This window comes from Sinohyriopsis cumingii, chromosome 1, assembly GCF_028554795.1.
Source record: "Sinohyriopsis cumingii isolate HCF-2022 chromosome 1, ASM2855479v2, whole genome shotgun sequence".
NCBI lineage: Eukaryota > Metazoa > Mollusca > Bivalvia > Unionida > Unionidae > Sinohyriopsis > Sinohyriopsis cumingii.
Window position 1 is genome coordinate 77148631 of NC_142961.1, and position 26544 is coordinate 77175174.

General features: G+C 33.9%; 1 protein-coding gene across 1 annotated transcript in view; it reads right to left on the minus strand.

The window, feature by feature from the left end:
• Positions 1-26544, minus strand: part of LOC149807164 (sister chromatid cohesion protein DCC1-like) — a 79439-nt gene that overhangs the window by 43518 nt on the left and 9377 nt on the right. Inside the window, exons 2-6 of the mRNA XM_089962947.1 lie at positions 23600-23764; positions 10567-10732; positions 8328-8462; positions 5558-5648; positions 968-1110 (exon numbers count right to left, since the gene is read on the minus strand). Coding sequence (XP_089819073.1) covers positions 968-1110; positions 5558-5648; positions 8328-8462; positions 10567-10732; positions 23600-23764 — 700 coding nt within the window. The remainder of the gene's footprint in view (positions 1-967; positions 1111-5557; positions 5649-8327; positions 8463-10566; positions 10733-23599; positions 23765-26544) is intronic.

A 26544-nucleotide genomic window follows, 5' to 3' on the forward strand; every position in this document is an offset into this window, starting at 1 on the left:
CGACCCAGTTACTTTAAATAGCAGATTTCAACCAAAGCACAAACAGTGTCAAAGCCCGGTAAAAGGCCTGGTAACAGAAGGACTTCCCAACCACAGGTATTTGCATCAGTACCGAGTCACATCAGGTTGTGACTGAGAGGTATTCCTGTTGTGAGTCAACCTTGGCTGCACCACTAGGCCAGGAATGATACTATCTCACTCATTACACTCATCCTGTAATCAAGCAGCATTAAAAAGAACGCCACTGAGATAACAAGACCATCTGCAAATGACGGTGTACAGGACTGAAACATATTTTCCACAAAATAAATAATTCATCTCATATTTAGCTGATGAAAATGTTTTCCCACATTATATGATGCAGCATGAACAAATAGCTGGCATTTTTTTCTCAATATTATCAACATGGTATCAAGTGAAATTCTGTAAACAGCTGATTCTCAACAATTTACATTTGTTTTCAATACACGCCTGTTGATAATAACAATTAATGAATTCAAACATCTGGCTGCAATCCTGCGAATATTTATCCTCACAGTGACAGATGTTATCTACAAAGAATGCAGATATAAATATTTCAGCATTAAATGATTTCCTTGTTGGGCATGATCATGGTGGAGTGCATGTGCCTTTGCATGGTGGGTTTTTCAACATGTCCTGGACATCTGGGCAATGAATGTTTCCAGTACTTATACAATAGCAAGAATAGTGAAGCACCTGAAATTCCTGAAGCTTTTAGGGAAATATACCAATCCTTATCTCAAGTGATGTTAATGATAAAGACAGGAATATTCTGTCATGTAGAATGCAGTATACACCTATGCAATGATGTATCCTCCTTATATCAAAAACTAAAACAAAACATGAATGTAGATTTGAATGCTTCCTCACTGACTGAAAGTGAAATCAATGTCTCACCATGTTTATGAAGATGAGACAACAGTAACAAATTCAATACACGGTGCACCTGCCTAGGAAATAGTTCCTGTAGACTATTTAGACACTCCTCTATTGGGATTCCTGTGTTTAACCAGTCGTTTTCCTCACACATCTGAATAATGTGGTTCAAGACCTGTGTCAGGAATTCAAAATCCAATATCCTCCAAAAACCTAAAATGAAAGAATGCAAACATACAAAGGAACCTTACTCAAACACTTTTGGGCAGAATTTTTGTCCAAGACATAAAAAGTGCACAATATGTTTTGTTTATTTTTATTCATTGAATAGGAACATGCTATGACCCATGCCAGGCCAGTAAGGCATAGCTGGCTTATTTGCTATTAGTATTCATTGAACAGGAACATGCTATGACCCATGCAAGGCCAGTAAGGCATAGCTGGCTTATTTGCTATTAGTATTCATTGAACAGGAACATGCTATGACCCATGCCAGGCCAGTAAGGCATAGCTGACTTATTTGCTATTAGTATTCATTGAACAGGAACATGCTATGACCCATGCCAGGCCAGTAAGGCATAGCTGACTTATTTACTATTAGTATTCATTGAACAGGAACATGCTATGACCCATGCAAGGCCAGTAAGGCATAGCTGGTTTATCTGCTATTAGTATTCATTGAACAGGAACATGCTATGACCCATACCAGGCCAGTAAGGCATAGCTGGCTTATTTGCTATTAGTATTCATTTAACAGGAACATGCTATGTCCCATGCCAGGCCTGTAAGGCATATCTGGAGTTCTTAAAGTATAAGAAACAAAGATCTATCAAATATATGTTATTTCTCTTTACCTCATGGAACCATCTAGGGACATAACCTTAACAGACCAATAGTGTCAAGAGAAAGGAAAGTTTGGTATCATATAATATTCCAAATTTGCAATTAACTTAATACATATTTATTACAACATAAAAGATGGAATCAAAACTTTGACAACTTAAAAGTATCATTCATTTAACTATGCAGTGATTCAGGCAATGGATGATGGAGCAACAAGTACTGGAAAAATACTTTACCCAAAGCTGTTCCCTACAAATCCATTTATCAACAATCCAGGCACTAGATGCTCCCATCTTGGGCATAAAATGAATTATGAAGAAATCTAAATAATAAAAGCAAATTGCAGCAAGTTCTATTTACACATTATTGATGCATATTTACCAAACAAACAAGACTACCCTTGCATAAAAGCTGTTTGGAAAGCATAAATAATGACCTTTACAGTATAAGATCCCTAGATTTGAAGACCTAACAGTGAAACATTAGTGTACTTGCTTCACACCTCTATAGTCTCAAGTTTGATCTCCAGCTTGAGAATTTGCAAAGGTTATAAGATCCAATTTTTTCAGATTTCTAGCTACGGATGCCTTAGTGAAAAATATCCTAAGAGACCTTTTGTTTTGGTTGCTCAACCTTTCCTCTGTGATCTGTGACATTAAACTTGTTATAGGATTCTGGATAATTTAGACCTGTAAATATTTTTTTTCCCTCTATGATCTGTGACATTACAAATTTTATAGGATTCTGGATAACTTAGACCTGTAAATGTTTTTTTTTTTCCCTCTACGATCTGTGACATTACAAATGTTATAGGATTCTGGATAACTTAGACCTGTAAATGCCGCCTCTTATCTCCAATGCAAGGGACACCTCTCTACAACAGGTGGTTGAATGTCCATATGTTTGGATTTTTCAGTCCATATATTATGCCAGGTATAATAAACATGCTGATTTCTACAATATTTGAATTAGTGTATAGCATCTTCCATTTGGAATGGGTGACTGCGGGGCAATTTTAGCTGCGTTATCTGCCCTTTCATTACCCTTGTTACTTATGTGACAAGGCAACCAACAGAACAGATTAGTTTCAATGTTTAGTCAGCCTGAACAAATTGGGGAAATGTTCTTTATGGTTGTTATGTACAATGTTCCACAGTTCAGAGGTATCATTTCTTGGATATTTCTTCCCCAAAATAAGAATTTTCACCAACATGAGCTCTGCCAAAGTTTCACTTTTTTGAATCAGTACTTTGCTGACTACGATGCTAGATTTCTTATCTATTCCATTATGCTGTATTAGGGACCATCAATACCAAAGACTGCTTGGTATTTTGCCCTTTTTAATTTTTTTAAGATTCTTCTTTATTCAATTTATTTGAACCTTACAAAACTATGGTTTTGTAGCATAAGATCCATTAGGTGATGTTCCAGCTAAACATAAATAGATGGGCGCTATGCAATGCCAAACTTTTTTAGCGCCCCTGTCAAATTTATGATGCCTTTGAACACTCCTATCAAATTTAAAAGTGCCCTGATCATTCACTTTGGAAATTTAATTCTGTTCTGGCACACTGCTCTTGGCTGGTTTTGCCACAGCCATACCATTGGTTAACTAAAAATTTTTATTGCTAAGGTTTATTATCGATGTGCGCAAAATCATCACAGAGAATGCCTACAACAGAGAGTTCACTTGCAAAGATGGAATCGAAGCAAAGGTAGAAAGTGACAGAATATTTTTGGTAATTGCATTTTATTTTCAATTTATTCATGATGTAGAAATGTTTATTTTATTCCTATTTGATAACTCAATCCTTGCACCATCATCAAGACTCATTGTCTTGTAAGCTAAAACCATTTCTGTTTGGTATGTGTTACTTCAAAGCATATGAAAACCGAAAAACACAGCCTTTTTTGTCCATATACTCTTACCTATACGTGTATAAAGAAATAATTACTGACAAGGAGTAGCCCTCAATTTAATTTCTTTTTTTCATTTATACTCGTCATCGAATAATTGTACAACTGACTATTAATTTATTCAGAACGCACAATATGTAGACATAGTTCTTTCTTAACGTCAGTACAATGATGAAATGATATACAAACATTTATTTGCCTTTATAATGAAATCAACATATCTAATAATTAAGAGAATGATGTTTCAACGAAAAAGTAACTTTTTTAAAATAAAAAAATATATTCTTTACATTATATATAGAAAGAAAAAATTATACTCCATGTTTCATGGTTTTAATTTTTATCACATCAATTTTCTAATTATCATATACTGTGTGGACCATAAGGTCATTTATTATTGTTGTTGTTGTTGTTATATATTACAGGAGAATGAAGAGTAAAATGAACATTTGTATTTTTTTTAGATTCTCTCAAAATGAACCAACCTAGGAAACCAGGACAGATGAGACAGCAACAGACCCAAAACCTATAACCTATAATAAAGAAGAATCCTAGCTTTTAGTTAAATGTTGTTTGAAATAGTGTATAGTTTGAGAAATAAATGATGTTGAGTCAAAGTTAGTTATGTTTTTCTCTATTTGTATTGGTTACTATATGACATCCATTCACACATGAAGTGCCCTGATCCTGAAACACTGTCCAACCACGCTCAAAGTGCCTTGGTCAGCACCCCTGTCATTTGAAATCCTAGCTGGACCACAGCATTAGGGCTCAATTGTTTGAGAAAAGAAATGAAAATTGCACTCTACTTTTAAACTGCCTGTATTTTAATTAAAGCCTGGTATTTTTCCTTTTCTACATTTAATTTTAAAATACTACTGAATAGGTGGTTGACTGGCATGCCTTCTCTTTTTGTCTATCTTGCATGTACAACAGTCTCGTACTGTACATCATTTTTGGTTTCAAAATCACCCACTGGCATTTCCAGTAAAAATTTCACAGCTCCACTAATCTTATATACTTCAAAACCTTATAAATCTTGGGCATCATTGCTATCCCTAGCCAGTATTTGCCACAGAAATCATCTGAAGGAGAACACTGCTGGAAGTCAGCCATTTTGTATTTTCCAGGTAATCCACATTTTAAACCTGCATTTGTTAAACTTCCTTGATGAATGCAAGGTTCAAACTACAATGGAATACTTGTTCCTGGGCTCAATGGGCTAATCAATTTTAGTTTAATCAATGGGCTAATCAATTTTAGTTTAATCAATAGGCTAATCAATTTTAGTTTAATCAATGGGCTAATCAATTTTAGTTTAATCAATGGGCTAATCAATTTTAGTTTAAAACATTTCATGTCAAGCTGAAGTACCCAAATGTGTAAACAGTTGCATACCTTAACTTAATAGGTTAAAAGTTAAAGAAAAATTGTATACTGTACTGACCACATTTTTTTATGCACAACTTTAAACTTATTTTCTGGAGTTCTCACAAAACATTTCTCTCCAAGAGACAAATTCATACAAATTTTGCGTTATTGATGCACTTGTGCACACTAGCAGCATCTTTGAATATATAAGTGCTAGGAAATGGCTGGAAAACATATCAGTAGTGTTTCTTGGTAGTGTGTCATATTCTAATAATACCAATGAATCAAAAACTTCCATGTCAGTGATATGAAATCCTATGTAAAAAAAATTTTTTTAACATCATGCATTTTTGCACTAACTTCTAGCATATAAAACAAGAAGTCAAAGTTCAGCACTGAGTGATTAGGCACCCCCAGCTATAGGATTTTAGGTCTTCTGCCTCATACAACTACTGGATGTTTCAGGATTTAGAATTAAATTTGAAAACATTGGATTATACAACAAAGGTAAATTAATTAAAAAAGTTACCATCAATCTGTACAGCATGCAATTTCTCTAAAGCAACCTCAATCTCTGTTTCACTGGCTTGGACTAGGTTCAAAATGTCATTCAGAGTATACTGGAAAAAAATAACGATGACAGTGGTGGAAGCAAACACAATTTTTCATTGAAAAAAAAGACAGTACAACAGTAAATGTCGATTATTAGCATTAAGAATGGCTCACAGTTCATTTTGAAGCTATGATAACAAACTCTTTGTTTAGCGAAGAAAGCTCTTAACAGCTACAATTACAGTCAAACCCTTTTATTGTGATTACGTCAGAGGTGTCAAAAAATCATCGACATAACCAGGTCCAGAGATATCAGGGTTTAGTTGAAAAATCTACTGCAGAACAATGATTATGCATCTGAAGCATCAAAAATGATTTACTTCTGAAAACAAATGAGTTTCTAAAGCTTAACATAAATATTAATTCAGTCATGACATGTTGCAGAAAAAAAGACTGGAGATCTTTTAAATGAGATTAAGTAACAAGTCACACATTTTGACAACACTTATGATATTGTAGCAACGTCATTGGTTTAAAGTTTTATTTTATTTCCTGTGAATAGCCTCACCGCTTTGGTAGCCTCAGCAAGAGATTAGTTTTCTCAAGCTGACCAAAATCTAGGCCAATTTAAGTACATGTACATGCTGGACTGCACTTTTAAAAAAAAGAATTTTGTTTGTTAATGTTGCCTAACTAGTAGCAAAATGTTAGTGACCAAAACTGTACATGAAAATTGATCTCTTTTCTTTATCAGAGGTTCCTTTACACTGGTATGCCAGTTTTTACCCATAAAATTTGCCTCTGTACCAGAAAAATGAAGAGACTGTTGGTAGTCATGTACAGACAAACTGTAAATGTGTCTAAAGTCTTTAAAGTTAACTGTCTCGACATCAAATTCTGTAAGAAGCCAACATGTTCTACTTATACAGTTATAGTCTCCCGACTTTGATCAGTGACTATCGGCAATAAAAGCTCCAGAAGGAAAGTCAGCATATCATTTTGGCTGCAATGCTCTGGTGCTCAATTAAACTTCAAGATAAAACAACACAAATGAAAGCAACTCTCTTTGTTTCATTGATTTTACTCCTATCAGTCACTTTCTGCTTCATTCTGTTTGAGTTGAAGAATCTGTAATCATGGCATACAACTTCGTTTAAACAAAAAAATTTGGGCACTATGGATTTTATATATTTAAAAAACACATTATTGATTTATTTACTCTTGTTAAAAACAAATTAATAACCAGGTTTTTGTTGTGGGAGAGGGGTACCAACCTGGTTTGGAATTTTGATGGTTTCTATTTATAGATGATTATAAGTCACGTGATTTAGCCAAGCTGAATTTTAAGGCTTACTTACACTCACCTCGCATGGAAACATGTTAACTTTTTACTTCACAAGTGAACTCTGAACCAATCTTGTTAACTGTGTATGGTTTCAGTTGGTAACTGACCGTGATTATATTGGAATGGGATTACACTAGTTTGTTCCACAAAGCATCCTGAATTTTATCCTATCTGTAATTCTGTCAATTGTCAGGTTAGCAACATTAAATGCAGCTAAAAGTATCTAATTCATTTTAAATAGTGTAAAATGAATTAGGTGTTTTTGGCTACATTATTTTAATGATGTTGACCTGATAATTTATTGAGTTACAGATAAAATAAAATTCACGATGCTGACGAATTATATCGTCGTGGTGTTGACATGTGACGGTGTCCATTATGAACGCAGCTCCTATAAAGGTCAGAAATGCATTCATTCAGTTTCTCTACTCCAAAGTATCATTTACAACATAATTTTCCCCACTCTATTCAAGTGATAAACTGTGCACTTTGCCAGATAGCTCTCTGCAAAAGTAAAGTTAGCAGAGTAATTTCTCAAGACTGTAAGTACTTGACTGTAGGTGGTGTTTTAGGTACAATTGGTTTGAAATAAATGTCTGTATTGAACATATTCAGGGTTCATACAGAATTCTGAATGACAAATTCAAAGACTTTTCTCAAACTTTCAAAGACCATAAACACAGATTTCCAAGACCTATTTTCGCTAACATTTTGTATACAAGTTATGTTATATGAGAAAACAACAAATGCAAAATACTACAATATTGTTTAATCATGAAATTCAAACTATAATTAATCAAAAGAAAGAAACCAGGAAAACTCGACTACATCCAAATCTAACAACCTTGGACAATTTTATTTGTGATTTTGGAAAGAAATTAAAATGTTTGGGTTTATTTCAATCTTCAAGGACTTTTAAAGACCTGAGGGTAATCTACTTGATTCTCCCAAACTTTCAAGGCCTTGAAAATGCTACATCATTTTTCCCAAACTGTCAAAGACCTTCAAAGACTGTAAGAACCCTGATATTTTCAAAACATTTTAGTTTTTATGTCCAAAATATATGACCAGCAATGGAAATTTTGAAAGTGAATTTGAATGAATGATGAAAATGATTGGAGTGAATTAAGATTTTGTCAGACTCTTCCCTCTCATGCTGCCATTTCATTTCCACATCTTCAATGTACATTGGTAATGGTTTAAGTTTGCAGAGACCAGAAGATGGCTTTGTCCTATAATGTATTCGGAGTCATCTTAGTCCTACTGACTTTCATTTGTCTGGAGATAGTTCATGCCAGTGAACTCAAAGTTACTCTATGAATACAAATTCTGTGGGTGACATTGACATTGTTTCCCTGGGTTCTTTACATGTCTACATGGTTGTAAACACAGTTTTTCTCACCTTCTTACCCAGATGATCTGGGTCCTCCTCATTTTCCCAACCATTATATGGATTCTCCTCCAAAATTGTCTTTAGTTTCTTAAGTTTAGGTTTACACTGCCGCAATTCATAATAGCTGTGCAGTGTTGAAGTCACCTGCAAAATAAGTGTGTGTAAAAATAACTTTTACATTTCCTTATTTGACAATTTCTACTTAAAACTATTCAAACATTTTGTCAATATTTAAAAGATAAATCTGAAGGAATGGAATATGTTGCAGAAGTTTTCTTATTCTGGAGTGATAGAGATATATGCATTGTTTAAGCTTGATGATTCTGGCATGAAAAGGGCCTGAAAAATAAACAGAATACACAAGCTATAACCAGACCCAGGGAACTGTGAAATACAAGTCACAGTGATCTACTTTAGTGATAAGAGTCTAGTACTGAATAGAATGTGTCACCTAAAAAAGTTTCATGATTCCAAGTGTCACATTACTTAAAGTTAAAAAAAAACTTCAGCTAAATGTAAAAACATAACTAAGAATGCATATGTACTTGAAATTAGCCCAATCCCCAAGGTGTAGGTGCTATGAAACTCACTCTACGCTGTCGTCTCAGACCTAGGAAGGAAGAATGGCTGAGATTCAAGGGTAGTACAATAGCTCTCCTCTACTTTGTAGATGTGAGCCAAAAGAAATGGAAAGGGATGTAGTGGAGGGATGAGGTTATATAAACTTCAAAGTTGATTGTAACATATCTGCCAACTCCAAGAGAGGTACAAGCATTATCTAAGCTGATAACAAGAGTACTGTAAATGGTGTATTATACACCCACTCCATGTTGAATAGTCCTCTATACAGATATCCGAAATGTTTGCATGGAAACCTTTCCCCTCTGTCACTTGCAGTGACTTCAACCTTTCATACCAAGATCAATGTGCATTATATGTCACAATTCCAACAAACTGCATAAAAAATGTACATTTAATTGATTTACTAACATGGATCTGCAGCTGGTTTAAGTTCTGAACACGAACATCAAACTGCATGTGGATTAGTACTAGATTTGAAACAAAAAACAGATTTACAAAACCTTCCACACAATAGACACTTTATTTATTGAGTCAGCATGTTTAACTTTATTTATCTAGTCTGCATGTCTAACTTTATTTATCTAGTCTGCATGTCTAACTTTTTTATTGAGTCTGCATGTCTAACTTTATTTATCTAGTCTGCATGTCTAACTTTATTTATCTAGTCTGCATGTTTAACTTTACTTATCTAGTCTGCATGTCTAACTTTATTTATCTAGTCTGCATGTCTAACTTTATTGAGTCTGCATGTCTAACTTTATCTAGTCTGCATGTCTAACTTTATTGATCTAGTCTGCATGTCTAACTTTATTTATCTAGTCTGCATGTATAACTTTATTTATCTAGTCTGCATGTCCAATGTGACTGATCTGAAGTCAACTCAAATCTTGCAGCCAGTAAGGCGATGTTGTAAACTTAAGCACTGTATTATGCTGCTTATGTATTCAGTCTTTAAATTTCTGCATCACCTTTATTTGAGCTTTTTTAATCCAACATATTTCATTTAAAGACTCCTCTCCAAAACATTTTTTACAATCATGTAACATTCATAAGTCACTTTGCTTGACTTACTGTGCCCTTCCAAATGATACAGACTTGTTCTCTAAACAATTTGCTTTATTACTATTATAATGAACATGTGAGACAGGTTTTCACAACAAAGAAATCAGTCTACTGTCTAAGAAATATGTAAGATGCATCTGCTATAAATAGAATACAAGGAAAGTATGCATGTGCTAAATAGCAGCCTTCATTTCTAAACTTTACTCTAACATAATATTTGGGATAGAATATGGCGTTTAAAAATTCATAATCCATGCATAGGCAAGCATAACACATAATTCAGTGTACAAAACAGTATTTATTATGCCAAAATTGCAATGGTTGAGGGGAATATTTAAAGACGGAAGGAGCAGCTACACTTGCCTTAATCTATCTCTCAATAGATTTTAGACCATCAATGAATGCTGGCACCATCATGCTGTACAGGCAACATAAGTACTTAGTCATTAGAATAGGGTTTCTATATTATCAGCATGATACTAAGTCCATAATTCCTTGTTACAATAGGCCTTAACACTTTATGAAAATAGCACTTCTACATAATTTTATCAGGTAAAAAATTTAAGTGGTTATGAAGATATTATGTTAATTCTTTGATGTGTACCTGTCTGTGGTGTAGCTGTGCTGGCCCATCCTCTGGCAGGCTGTCACCAAACTGGAGGTTGGGCATAATCAGCATGGCATTGGATATTTCAGCTCCTTTGATATCATAAGACTTATTCTTTGTACACAATACTGCACCATCCTCCTTGTCCCCTCGAATAACTACTCTGAAAAGTTAAAAGTCGTCTTCATAAAATGTCACTTAAATTTAGTAATGTATATATTCATCTACAAGTCAGATTAAAATGCAGTTTTGTTAGGAGTAATAAGTAGAACAAACAACACTGACTCTAATCTGCAGGCACATTAAGTAAGAGCTGATTAGGGTCAATGTTGCTACTGGACCATACTTATACAGGTTATGTATACAGGTCATGTTTTATGACTGACATTAGGGTAAAACTGGTGTGACAGCAGAGTGTTGAACCTGGGATTACTTCAATATAAACATGGATCACTAACACCTGAACTGAGTCAATATGATCAATTTCTCTGTCCAGTATTCCACCAGAGACATCAAGTAATACCCTCCATCTTAAAACCCATAAAGCTGAAAAGTGCTTTGGTGTTTAATATAAGTCCACAATTCAGCAAGCTCAATTTCAAGTTTAACCCTATCAGATGTCTCAAGTCAGGACATAAACTTAAGTCTGTACATGTAATTCAGCAATATGAAAGTCCATAATTCAGCAATATTAAAGTCCATAATTTAGCAATATGAAAGTACATAATTCAGCAATATGAAAGTCCATAATTCAGCAGACTCAAATTCAACTCTGTTCCATCAATATCTCAAGTCTGGACTCCAACTTACGTCTATAATTCTACAAGCTTAAATTCAGGCCTAATCTAATCCAATGTCATCAGCTTGGACTTCATTTATAATGTCTATTATGGAGGCTTTTGCTTTAATATATTTTTGAATCTTCCATACCTGGAAACCTCATATTCATTTGCAGAAAAAATTTAGTATAAATCTTAGTTGCACTGCTTATGAATAACTGCATTTAAATGTATGACCTTCACAAATCTTGGTTCAGGTGATTTCTGGCTCTGATATGCATATGGAAGTGACATATTACAGGGACAATTAACATCGAGATTATAGTGTAGTGAATTTTCAATATGTTATGAAATGAACAGCTGAAATTTAAGAAATGAATCTACTAATGTTGCACCTACATTCAAAAAGGTCATGCATAGATCAGGAAAACAAACCCAAGACAAATGATAATTATCAGAAAGAATAACAAAATGAAATGCAGAAGATTTCAACATGTTATGTAACTGTTACAATGTATCAATCAATGAGAAAATAAATATATCATCCCTATTTTTTTAGTAACTACTAGTAATATCTCTTGAAGAGTATTACAAATTACCGACACCTCTTGAAAATAAATGGCACATTGGGAATCCCACTCACTTTTGTAACAACTCCTAACATAATATTTTGCCACATTTTACTTGATATCTGCTTCTCTTTTTGTCTCCATCATAAATTTATGAAGCAAATATTTGTTTGAAACAAGTGAATATTGAAAAACTTGGTATTTTCACAAGTGGCGAGTTTTATCTTTTTATTTTATGCTTATACTGACCAGCAATACATATAACAGACTGAAGTACATGCAGCTGATTTCTTACTGGATTCTGCACAACGTCAGCAGTTTACCATTTATGTTCTGCTTTGTTTCTGTTTTGTGAATAGCTGCACAGAAAATATAAACAGTAACATAATCCTCCTTTCCAAATGAAAATAAAATAGCACATTAACAAAAAAAAGAATTTGTACCTTGTTAGATTTTGTCTTTAGCATGAAATGCCTTACTTACCAACTAGGTTACACAAGCATCTAAAATTTCAGATCTCTTGGTCATAATGTTATTAGTGTTTATTGACTGGCAGTGAGAAAATACTGATATTATTTCACTCCAGTGAATTTATCAAGATTATTTCCCTAAGAAAATTCAGTAATTCATGACCTAGCAAAAAACAAAGACTGAAGATCTGTTTGTAGTTCACAGTTATGTACCCTACTAAATGGGACATATTTTCACAACGTTTCTTCTTTTCTCTGTCTCTTTTTTCTCCCAATAACTGTCTAAATGACATGCCTAAATCATTTTATCTATGTTTAGAATGATTTATGATATGATCACTTTTATTATGCTTTAGAAAAAATCAGAATGAGCAGTGCTGCCAACTCAAAATCCTGTTCACATTATTGTGCTTCTGGTTGGAGACTTTATAACCAGCAGTTCATCTATTTTCTATATCTTTCTTCATTAGAGATATATTAAAAAAATAGAAAAATAACTACCTTTTCCTGTTTTTGGTCACAATTTGTGACTACTGTTACGAGTCTAGGCTCTTACAAAAAGTAACAGAAAAGAGTGAAGACAACAAGCTTTGTAAAATTTAACAAATAATTTATTTCCCAAGAATATTAAGTGAAAAATGAGGAGAAAAAAGAACTTATGGTTTTACAAATCAAATCCAAAAATAATCCAAGAATTAAAAAACAGAAGTCCTAGTAATAAAAAGTCCAGAATGAAACTGAGTTTGAATCCTGATGAAATCCAAAATGGCAGACAATGACGTCTGTTGTAACCTGCGAAGTGCTGCAGTGTCAACAGTCTCTTGTTGAATCACAGAAAATATTATTCCAATTATTGAATTCTGTATAAATTTTGATAAATGTCCTTGAACAAGAATTAATTTAGAGCACTATTTTTTCCAGGGAAAATAATCACTTGAAATTCAATAATTTGAAGTAAAATAAAATAATTAGCTCAAAACTTGTCACAACATAAAACAACTTGACTTTTCAAGTGTTAAGGCACGACTAACAATTCTTTCTCAAAACATTAGTAATAAGTCTAACTAAGAAGCAAAACAGATGCCAGGATGGGGTTCAACCTTCTAGAAATGGAAGTTTGTTACATGATAAATATCACATAATCCAGGTATGGCCTTGAGATAACTTAATAATTTTTACTCTGAGAGAAAATATATTTAAAAAAATGATAAATAAGTTGTTTACTAAAATTGTCACTGGTTCTGAATCAAGGTCAGAAACTAGATAGTGTTTCTATTATTAGGTGTTTACCAATGAAAATTTAAATAAGTCAGGTCAAACAGAACTGAACTTAATTGTATAAAATTTTTTTTTCCAAAAAACAATATTACATTACAATAGCATGTAACAGAATAAAATAAAAAAATTAAAACATCAGACAATTAAATTAAATTAAATATACATAAAACCATATACTGCATAAAATAATTATTACTTTAATACACATCTGCGTTAGCTGCTGGTTGGCTTATTATTAAACAACATTACACTTAACAGCAAACAGAGCCTTTATCACAGGAGATAACAAAGTCTGTATTTTTTTTGCACAATTTCACTCTTCAGTCATTTTAACAGCAAATTCTGTGAATTCTGAAGAGTAAATTTTCCTGTACAAACAGCCTTAAAATTACACATTATGTGCAACAAAATGCATCCAAATATGGCATTTTTAAAATTCAGTTTTCCATATTTGACCTTCAAGACTTGAGTTGGTGAAATTGGAACCTGACCCTACAATAGGTACCAACAGTCAGGTGGGGAGAAAAAATGCTAAGCTGGAACAGGCTTCACATATGGAAGTCATACAGTAGGTCCTTACAGCTCCCTCATGGTGGTCAGTCATGGGTCCTTAAAAAGATTAAAATTCAGTTGCATGGTGGTGGTACAGTCATGGGTCCTTAAAAGATTAATATTCAGTTCCATGCTCACTGTGCAGTTGTAGGTCTTTAAGAAGAATATTCAGCTCCCTACCAGTGACAGAATCATCAGTCCCTAACATGATTAATATTCAGCTCTCTACCAGTGGTAGAGTCATCTTTCCCTAACAAGAAGAATATTCAGCTCCCTACCAGTGGTAGAGTCATCAGTCTCCTAACAAGATTAATATTCAGCTCCCTAACTGTGGTAGAGTCATCTGTCCCTAACAAGAATAATATTCAACTCCCTACCAGTGGTAGAGTCATATGTCCCTAACAAGATTCATATTCAGCTCCCTACCAGTGGTAGAGTCATCAGTCTCTAACAAGATTAATATTCAGTTCCCTACCAGTGGTAGAGTCATCAGTCCCTAACAAGATTAATATTCAGCTCGATACCAGTGGTAGAGTCATCAGTCCCTAACAAGATTAATATTCAACTCCCTAACTGTGGTAGAGTCATCTGTCCCTAACAAGATTAATATTCAGCTCCCTACCAGTGGTAGAGTCATCAGTCACCTAACAAGATTAATGTTCAGCTCCCTACCAGTGGTAGTCATCAGTCCTTAACAAGATTTATATGCAGCTCCCTACCAGTGGTACAGTCATCAGCTGCCTAACAAGATCAATATTCAGCTCCCTACCAGTGGTAGTCATCAGTACCTAAAAGGATTAATATTCAACTCCATACCAGTGGAAGAGTCATCAGTCCCTAACAAGATTAATATTCAGCTCCCTACCAGTGGTAGAGTCATCAATCCCTAACAAGATTAATATTCAGCTCCTTACCAGTGGAAGAGTCATCAATCCCTAACAAGATATATATTCAGTTCCCTACCAGTGGTAGAGTCATCAGTCATTAACTAGATTAATATTCAGCTCCCTACCCATGGTAGAGTCACCAGTCCCTAACTAGATTAATAATCAGCTCCCTACCAGTGGTAGAGTCATCAGTCCCAAACAAGATAAATATTCAGCTACCTACCAGTGGTAGTCATCAGTCTCCTAACAAGATTAATATTCAGCTCCCTACCAGTGGCAGAGTCATCAGTCACCTAACAAGATTAATATTCAACTCCCTACCAGTGGTAGAGTCATATGTCCCAAACAAGATTAATATTCAGCTCCCTACCTGTGGTAGAGTCATCTGTCCCTAACAAGAATAATATTCAGCTCCCTACCAGTGGTAGAGTCATCAGTCGCCTAACAAGATTAATGTTCAGCTCCCTACCAGTGGTAGAGTCATCTGTCCCTAACAAGAATAATATTCAACTCCCTACCAGTGGTAGAGTCATATGTCCCTAACAAGATTAATATTCATCTCCCTACCAGTGGTAGAGTCATCTGTCCCTAAAAAGATTAATGTTCAGCTACCTACCAGTGGTAGAGTCATCTGTCCCTAACAAGATTAATATTCAACTCCCTACCAGTGGTAGAGTCATCAGTCGCCTAACAAGATTAATGTTCAGCTCCCTACCAGTGGTAGAGTCATCTGTCCCAAACAAGATTAATATTCATCTCCCTACCAGTGGTAGAGTCATCTGTCCCTAACAAGATTAATATTCAACTCCCTATCAGTGGTAGAGTCATCTGTCCCTAACAAGATTAATATTCAGCTCCCTACCAGTGGTAGAGTCATCTGTCCCAAACAAGATTAATATTCATCTCCCTACCAGTGGTAGAGTCATCTGTCCCTAACAAGATTAATGTTCAGCTACCTACCAGTGGTAGAGTCATCTGTCCCTAAAAAGATTAATGTTCAGCTACCTACCAGTGGTAGAGTCATCTGTCCCTAACAAGATTAATATTCAACTCCCTACCAGTGGTAGAGTCATCAGTCGTCTAACAAGATTAATGTTCAGCTCCCTACCAGTGGTAGAGTCATCTGTCCCAAACAAGATTAATATTCATCTCCCTACCAGTGGTAGAGTAATCTGTCCCTAACAAGATTAATATTCAGCTCCCTACCAGTGGTAGAGTCATCTGTCCCTAAAAAGATTAATATTCAGCTTCCTACCAGTGGTAGTCATCAGTCCTTAACAAGATTTACATTCAGCTCCCTACTAGTGGTAGAGTCATCAATCCCTAACAAGATTAATATCCAGCTGCTGATGGTACAGTTATTGGATCCTAAGACGATTAACATTCAGTCCCCTGCTAGTGGTACATACATTGATCCCTAACAAAATTAATATTTATTTCCCTTCTGGTGGTGCAGTCGCAGGTCCTTAACAAGATTAATATTCAGTTCCCTGTTGTAGCATAGATATGGATCCCTATGAAGAGTAATAGTTCCCTGCAGGTGGTACAGTCGTAGGTCCTTAACAAGATGATCTCTATGTTTATATGCAGAGTTATAAACTTTGTGTACAATATAAAGCACATTTCATTAGTTACCATCTTGCCTATCAGCGTATTTTAGGATATCTTTGGACAAATACACAGGTTCTGCCAAAACTAGGCATAACAAGTGTGCATACATTGTTCAATAAGCAAAAATTGAATGTTTCATTATATTTACTAATTGTCATTGCAGCAGTTTAAAATTTTCTGGGGAATCAATTATCCATTACACTGGACCAACAATGGTTCAGTGAACATTTTTATCATACAACTTTAAAGAGTCTCAAACTTGACAGATCTACTTGCACATACTTGACACAAATCATCTGAATGGATTCTTCCAAACAACTACCCAATCCAAACATTTAGAAAGAGCAAATCTCGAACAAGAAAATATTGGTTGGTTGGTTGTTGTGGGGTTTAACGCCATTTTTCCAGCACACGATAGGCCATATATGGCGGCCAGTATTAATGGTGGAGGAAGAACCCGGGAAAACCCAGGAAAGAACCACCGACCCACAAGAAGCTACTGGCATGCTTTCTCACATATCTACATTGGCTGAATCTGAGACTCGAACCGGCGCAGACAGAGGTGAGATGGCAGTGATCCGTAACGGCAAACGCTTTAGACCACTCGGCCACTCAGGGCCCCCAAGAAAATATTGGCTTCATATAGATGGTGAGTGCATCTTAATACTAACCTTTGATTTCTCTCAGAATGTTCTGTGCCACCAACTACAGACAGAATAATTAAAATGATCATTGATAAAAACTACCTGAGTTTAAAATTATTAAATGAACTGCATGAAATGTACAGCTAAAATTATTTTTATTTCTCTGCTCTTTTTGTGCAGAGAGACTTGACAAACAAGTGCTACTGAATAACAACCTATACTAAGCAAATGATCTATTATATTCTAAGTATAATACAGGGTTCTCGATAGATTTCAAAACTGAACAGTCTTTTTTACCTTTGATCCCAAGACTGTCACAAAACTGAAATCCCCGTAGTTATTAATTTGTGACAATCAAGAGCTGTTAATTGGCATTGTTCATTATTCATGGAGCAAACTGATCTTTAAGATTCATGCATCACGCTGAATAAAGAGAAACACTTGTACAGTATTTTGTAAGAAACATACAATAAGACCGTGTGACACACATGGCCAACCCTGATTTTTTTAAACAAGTGCTTCACTTTCTAATAGTGCTAAAAAAAAGTCTGATCCCCCAATGTCTGGGGTCTTTCTAATTTTCAGACTGACGCTTCTGTATTTTATATTTAGTCCCATGTGGGCTTGTTGAAGAAAAAAGTAACTTTCCTGAGAAAATATTCATTGCACTGATGAGATGCGTAATTTGATTTTCAAGTTGTTGATAGACTAGTAAGTTATTAATATTTATTCTCAATTAGTCCCCCTACCCTTATGAAGATCATCAACTTACTACGCTTCTATTAAAAGCTGTAAACTTTGTTTACAAAGTGAAGCATGTGACCTATGAATGGGAAACAGACTGGTTACCTATAATCAGTGCTCACTTGGCGATTCAACCAGCAGTAGGACAAAAATACTGATTTAAAGGTAATACATGTATCATTTTAAACTTAAAATCAACAGTTTTTGAAAAACTGAAGAAAAAAAAAACAGAAAAGAAAGAAACATTATATATATGCATTCTTTCCACGCACAGCAGAAACCAACCAGAACTGTTCCAGCTGTCACTGCAACTGTAATGAAGCATGATGGAGTAATCAGATTATGGCTAACATTGTTAACTGATTATCCTATGGTCTGTCTTAATTCGGAGAGTTTAGGCCAATGCTGGATGTTTCTGATTTTCTTACTGTCTGTCTTAATCTGTAGAGTTTAGGCCAGTGCATGATGTTTCTGATTATCTTACTGTCTTAATCTGGAGAGTTTAGGTCAATGCAGGATGTTTCTGATTATCTTACTGTCTGTCTTAATCTGGAGAGTTTAGGCCAATCCTGGATGTTTCTGATTATCTTACTGTCTGTTTTAATCTGGAGAGTTTAGGCCAATGCTGGATGTTTCTGATTATCTTACTGTCTGTCTTAATCTGGAGAGTTTAGGCCAATGCAGGATGTTTCTGATTATCTTACTGTCTGTCTTAATCTGGAGAGTTTAGGCCAATGCAGGATGTTTCTGATTATCTTACTGTCTGTCTTGATCTGGAGAGTTTAGGCTAATGCAGGATGTTTCTGAAGTGTAGTAAGTAATGAATGTATCAAAGTTGATCCATGATGGTTTTTGAGTCTTTGATTAAAAATTGACTGTAATTTTGCAGGGTGAGATAAAAAGAAAAACTGGCTAAAAGTATGATTTCAGCAGAAACACGAGTAATTAATACAATACTGATCAAGCATATTAAGCGGCACCAACAAATAACATCAAAACTATAGAGGAAAACTATCAATTAAAACAAGCTTCAGATGCTAGAGAATATCCGCTGCTGATCCAATGAGCAATGGATAACATCGGGACCTGGACAAAAACATCTGAACTGTTTTTAGGTTGGAATAAAGCATACAAGGCAATTAATGATTTAGTTGATTTCTTTTCATATTTAAGTACAGAAACTGCACCGTTGTGCGACAAATTAAAGCAATAAAAGTAAGGGAACATGGATTTGGAGTCAGGACTTGTGGAATTTTAGTCAGGGCCTGTGTCTGGAAAAAGGTTTTCTTTGAGCACTGTCTACTTATGTATAATTGCATGGATATTTAAAGACTGGAACTCCACATAATGGTAAATGGGTTTGATTGCCCAGTATCCAACTCCTTACACAAGTTGCATCGTCACAGTATTTCCATCTTTCACAACATTTTTAACCCAAAGAAATACACTTTTCAACTCTTCCTTAAGTTTTCTTACAACTTTAGGAGATTTATTCCTCCTCGGCTCAAAATTATTGCTAACATTGTCTTTCTTTGGAGTCTGAGTGTTGGAATGATCATCACTGGCAGATTGTTTCTGAGACTGAAAATGTTCATCTTTGAGCCATTATTATTTCACAGTTCTCAAATACATCTAATATCACAAAATCACTCCATCTCATTATTGGTCTTGAGCAATTTCAAAGAACAAAATAGATTAGTGAGTGTAATGTACTATATATAATTCATACTAAATAATATATATTTAAAACAAAAACATTTAATCATTTTGCTGACTGAAGTAAATTAATTGCAAATACAGCACAATTACAATTTGTCCATTTATCTTATTCAACTGGCTTTGGAGGAGCACCAAGTGGCCAAGTGGTCTAAAGTGCTCACCATTATGGACCACTGCCATCTCACCTCTGTCTGCATGGGTTTGAGTCTCAGGCTTGTCCAATATGGGTACGTGAGAAAGCTTGCCAGTAGCTTCTCGTGGGTTGGTGGTTCTTTCTGGAGTTTTCCTGGGTTCTTCCTCCATCATTTATACTGGCCGCCATGTAAAGCTTATCTTGTGATGAAAAATGGCATTAAAATCCTACAACAACAACTGGCTTTGGAAACTGACATATTTCCCCGTTTTTCTAATCATTATAATTTAATGGGCAATCAAACACTTATCTTTTATCAATAGATAACACATAGAGTTCCAAATGCTATAATGTGATATTATTACTCTCCATAGAGTTCCAAATGCTATAATGTGATATTATTACTCTCCATAGAGTTTTAAAGGTTATAATGTGATATTACTACACTCCATAGTTTTAAAGGCTATGATGTGATATTACTACTCTCGAAAAGTTTTAAAGGCTATAATGTTATATTATTACTCTCCATAGAGTTTTAAAGGTTATAATGTGATATTACCACACTCCATAGAGTTTCAAAGGCTGTAATGTGATATTATTACTCTCCATAGAGTTTTAAAGGTTATAATGTGATATTATTACTCTCCATAGAGTATTAAAGGCTATAATGTGATATTATTACTCAAGAGTTTTAAAGGCTATAATGTGATATTATTACTCTCCATAGAGTTTTAAAGGCTATAATGTGATATTATTACTCTCCATAGTTTTAAAGGCTATAATGTGATATTATAACTCAAGAGTTTTAAAGGCTATAATGTGATATTACTCAAGAGTTTTAAAAGCTATAATGTGATATTATTACTCTCCATAGAGTTTTAAAGGCTATAATGTGATATTATTACTCTCCATAGAGTTTTAAAGGCTATAATGTGATATTATTACTCTCCATAGAGTTTTAAAGACTATAATGTGATATTATTATTCAAGAGTTTTAAAGGCTATAATGTGATATTATTACTCAAGAGTTTTAAAGGCTATAATGTGATATTATTACTCTCCATAGAGTTTTAAAGGCTATAATGTGATATTATTACTCTCCATAGAGTTTTAAAGGCTATAATGTGATATTATTACTCTCCATAGTTTTAAAGGCTATAACGTGATATTATTACTCAAGAGTTTTAAAGGCTATAATGTGATATTACTCAAGAGTTTTAAAAGCTATAATGTGATATTATTACTCTCCATAGAGTATTATTACTCAAGAGTTTTACAGGCTATAATGTGATATAATTACTCAAGAGTTTTAAAGGCTATAATGTGATATTATTACTCTCCATAGAGTTTTAAAGGCTATAATGTGATATTATTACTCTCCATAGTTTTAAAGGCTATAACGTGATATTATTACTCAAGAGTTTTAAAGGCTATAATGTGATATTACTCAAGAGTTTTAAAAGCTATAATGTGATATTATTACTCTCCATAGAGTTTTAAAGGCTATAATGTGATATTATTACTCTCCATAGTTTTAAAGGCTATAACGTGATATTATTACTCAAGAGTTTTAAAGGCTATAATGTGATATTACTCAAGAGTTTTAAAAGCTATAATGTGATATTATTACTCTCCATAGAGTTTTAAAGGCTATAATGTGATATTATTACTCTCCATAGAGTTTTAAAGGCTATAATGTGATATTATTACTCTCCATAGAGTTTTAAAGACTATAATGTCATATTATTACTCAAGAGTTTTAAAGGCTATAATGTGATATTATTACTCAAGACTTTTAAAGGCTATAATGTGATATTATTACTCTCCATAGAGTTTTAAAGGCTATAATGTGATATTATTACTCAAGAGTTTTAAAGGCTATAATGTGATATTATTACTCAAGAGTTTTAAAGGCTATAATGTGATATTATTACTCAAGAGTTTTAAAGGCTATAATGTGATATTATTACTCAAGAGTTTTAAAGGCTATAATGTGATATTATTACTCAAGAGTTTTAAAGGCTATAATGTGATATTATTACTCAAGAGTTTTAAAGGCTATAATGTGATATTATTACTCAAGAGTTTTAAAGGCTATAATGTGATATTATTACTCAAGAGTTGTAAAGGCTATAATGTGATATTATTACTTAAGAGTTTTAAAGGCTATAATGTGATATTATTACTCAAGAGTTTTAAAGGCTATAATGTGATATTATTACTCAAGAGTTTTAAAGGCTATAATGTGATATTATTACTCAAGAGTTTTAAAGGCTATAATGTGATATTACTCAAGAGTTTTAAAGGCTATAATGTGATATTATTACTCTCCATAGTTTTAAAGGCTATAATGTGATATTATTACTCTCCATAGTTTTAAAGGCTATAATGTGATATTACTCAAGAGTTTTAAAGGCTATAATGTGATATTATTACTCTCCATAGTTTTAAAGGCTATAATGTGATATTATTACTCAAGAGTTTTAAAGGCTATAATGTGATATTATTACTCAAGAGTTTTAAAGGCTATAATGTGATATTACTCAAGAGTTTTAAAGGCTATAATGTGATATTATTACTCTCCATAGTTTTAAAGGCTATAATGTGATATTATTACTCAAGAGTTTTAAAGGCTATAATGTGATATTATTACTCTCCATAGAGTTTTAAAGGCTATAATGTGATATTATTACTCAAGAGTTTTAAAGGCTATAATGTGATATTATTACTCAAGAGTTTTAAAGGCTATAATGTGATATTATTACTCAAGAGTTTTAAAGGCTATAATGTGATATTATTACTCTCCATAGAGTTTTAAAGGCTATAATGTGATATTATTACTCAAGAGTTTTAAAGGCTATAATGTGATATTATTACTCAAGAGTTTTAAAGGCTATAATGTGATATTATTACTCAAGAGTTTTAAAGGCTATAATGTGTATAAGGCTAGTTAAAGCAATCAAACTTATTTTATATTTCATCCTGTAGAAGTAGACAAAGAAACATCTGTCTGGATATCTATCATCCATTTTGGATAGTAACATGCATGTTCTTATTTTATTTGGCTCAAAACAGTAATAACATGTTTCATGTAAGCAAATGTTTTAAACATTCTAAATGCTGATGTCTGTACAGTCACTTACCCACTTCCCCACTCTGCCCTATTGTAGCAGGGAAGAGAAATCACTTCACTATAAAATCCATTGAGTTCTTTAGGCTATAATGTGATATTATCACTCTCCAGTGTGGACTCTTGCCAGCTGTACAAAATCGTTGCAGACAGAAACAAAACATTTGCTGCGCACATAAAAATGTTTGCCACCTGCCTTGGATTGTATAAGATGAAAGTATAAATGAAACCTTTTTTTATGAAATATGTGAAAATCAAGCAGAAAATGTCCAGAATTTTTCCATTCCTGAAACTGTTACATAACTCTTTGTAGCATGATCAACAGTTTCCTGGTCCTTCAGTTTCTGGTTATGGATTCTCAATTTTCAAACAATGATGTACATTTACAATTTTATATACTGGACTCTCAGTTTGGGAAGAAATGTAGCACAGAACTTCCATTATCAAAATCAACCAGACAGCTATGCTTTTGTTAAAAAGGATAATAAGAAAGGACATTCATATGGTTTATTACTTATCTCCCTGACTGAGGGCATCCAGCACATCAGAGTCTAGCTCTAAAAGACGCACGCTGTCATTGTCAAGGTCTGGTGAAAAGTGGATAATTTGAGTAACAGCTTTTATCTCTTTCCTTTCCACCTTTGCAAACTCCAGTACTGCTTCCACTTCAGTGAGCGTCCTAAAAAAAGATAATAAACAATCTGTCTAAATCTCAGATGACAACTTACTAACAATAAAGATTCTATTTCATTAAGGATTTCTTGCATTTTTTTCTGACATAATTTATTTTACACCCTGTGATTCATGATCCGAACAGTACTTTCAACTAGTCAGCCTCCAGTCCATTATGATTTGTACCCTGCCTACTGTCTTCAAAGTTTTCATCTGACAAGATTACACTCTAGCTGAGGATTATTTAATCCTTACCAAACCTTATAAATTTCAAAACAAAGCTTGTTCTGTCAGTTGGAAACCAACTAGTCATTAATGGCAAGTCCAATGTTAAAGATGTGCCATATTTAGTAGACAGACTAATGTACATGGTCAGGTACATGGTTGTGATGTGGATGCCAGCACAGGTAAGTATAAGTCAGGGCATATATACTGTACACAACAAGAAAGATAACAACTGCTACAAAGGTAAAATTAATACAATGGAGATGGAGCTACAGTGGAAATATTTTCTGAATAATAAAAATGTACTGTAAATAGAATATAGATTTTACTATTTTGGGGTTAATTATATGCCACATATTCCAAAATAATGCAGTGTGAATAGAAAATATCATTTTAAATGAGACATAATTATGAATTTTACAGAAACAATTAGAAAGCCATGTTTTATTCAGACCATGGTCATGTATCACATCAGAAGTGACAATGCAAGTTACATTCCTGCAGAACAGCCAGATACAACACTACCATATACAGTTACAGTACCTTCTGTATTTCACAGAATGTTACATATTTTTTATACTGTAGATGTGTATGCTTTTCAAATATGACAATTACTTTCTTGACCATAATGAGTAATTTTTATCAAGAAGCACCCATTATAAAATTAGTTACATCACAGATAAAATATTATAGCAATATCACTGAAAAAGTATTGCAGTGATATCAGATACAATATTATTGTTACACTATTGGTACAATATTATATTGATCTCAATTAAACAATATTATACTGATGTCACTGAAAGGATATTATAGTTATACCATCGGTACAATACTATAATTATATCATTTATAAATATTATAGTGACACCAATGATATGATATAGTGACACCAATGATATGATATAGTGATACCAATGATACAATATTATAGTGATACCAATGATATGATATAGCGATGCCAATGATACAATATAGTGATACCATTAAAGAAGGATTAGACCTTTCCTATCGACAAAATAGAACACTTCCTAAAGCCTGTCTGCTGTTTCTTTTCCTTCTTTGTTTCTTGTTCTTTAATGAATTGATAATTAATGATAATCCCTCAGATTAATATCTTTCTTTGTCACCAGCATGCAGGACTGATCAGTTTGCATGTAGCTATGCATATATGTACACACCATACATGTATATTAATTATTGTTGCATTTTATAAACAGACAGGTTTGTAACTGCAGAAAAGTATGTAGTGATTGCCGGTTTATGAAGTTTTTTGTTAGGTTGTATTTTTACATAAGTGTTTTCATTGTTTTCCTTTATTTCTGATCTGAACTGAAAATGAGATGTTACTGAAAACAACATTTGCAATCCTCTGCAGCACCATACAGCCAATTTCATATCTGTGTGCCATTTGCAATCCTGTGGTGCCATACAACCAATTTCATGCCTGTGTGTCATACTGCCAATGTTATGTCTTTGTGCCATTTGCAATCCTGTGGTGCCATACAACCAATTTCATATCTGTGTGCCATTTGCAATCCGGTGGTGCCATACAACCAATTTCATGTCTGTGTGCCATTTGCAATCCTGTGTGGCACCACAGAGCCAATTTCATGTGTGGTGCCATAGAGTCAATTTCATGTCTGTGTGCCATTTGCAATCCTGTGTTGCACCATAGAGCCAATTTCACATGAGCATGCGATACTGCTAGTTTTATGTCTGAGTGCCATTTGCAATCCTGTGTGGTGCCATATAACCAATTTCATGTCTGTGTGCCATTTGCAATTTTGTGTTGCACCATAGAGCCAATTTCATGTCTGTGTGCCATTTGCAATTTTGTGTTGCACCATAGAGCCAATTTCATGTCCATGTACCATTTGCAATCCTGTGGTTCCAGAGAGCCAATTTCATGTCATCTAAAATGAAACTCAACCCATTCACTCACTTTAGCTACATGAAAAATGAACAGATCCGAGATGATCTCCAAGTATGCACATTGACTTGTACTCATATAATCAGTAAAACCATGTCTTAAACAATGCCAATTAGAATCGATAGTGCTTCTTAATAATTTTATTTTGTGAACAGTTTTACATGAAAAACTATAACATTATAATCTAGCATAGTGTTAAAAGAAATCATAAATAAACATAGTAACATCATTTACACAACAAATTATCTATAATGGTCACACATACTGTATAGAAAATATTTACTGAACTCAACAGTTACATATTTTCAGACTGAGTTGTGAGAAATGACATCATCATTTAAATTCAGAACACACAAAAGCTTATGACAACCAATAACAGGAAATATGCATGTGTGAAGCAAAAGTTACCGAAATGGTGCAGTCAGTGATACATTCCAACTACCCTACATGTTCAACTGAACAAGACACGGATCAACAGATCATTGTTAAGTAAATGATCTGTTACATATTCAAATAGTACATTAGGAAAAAAGTCTGGGATGTCTCCTGTAGGATGAATTTGGTTATGCATGGCAGAACAAGCCAACAGTAAAAAGAAAACTAACACAGAATCTGTAAGGTTTCGGATT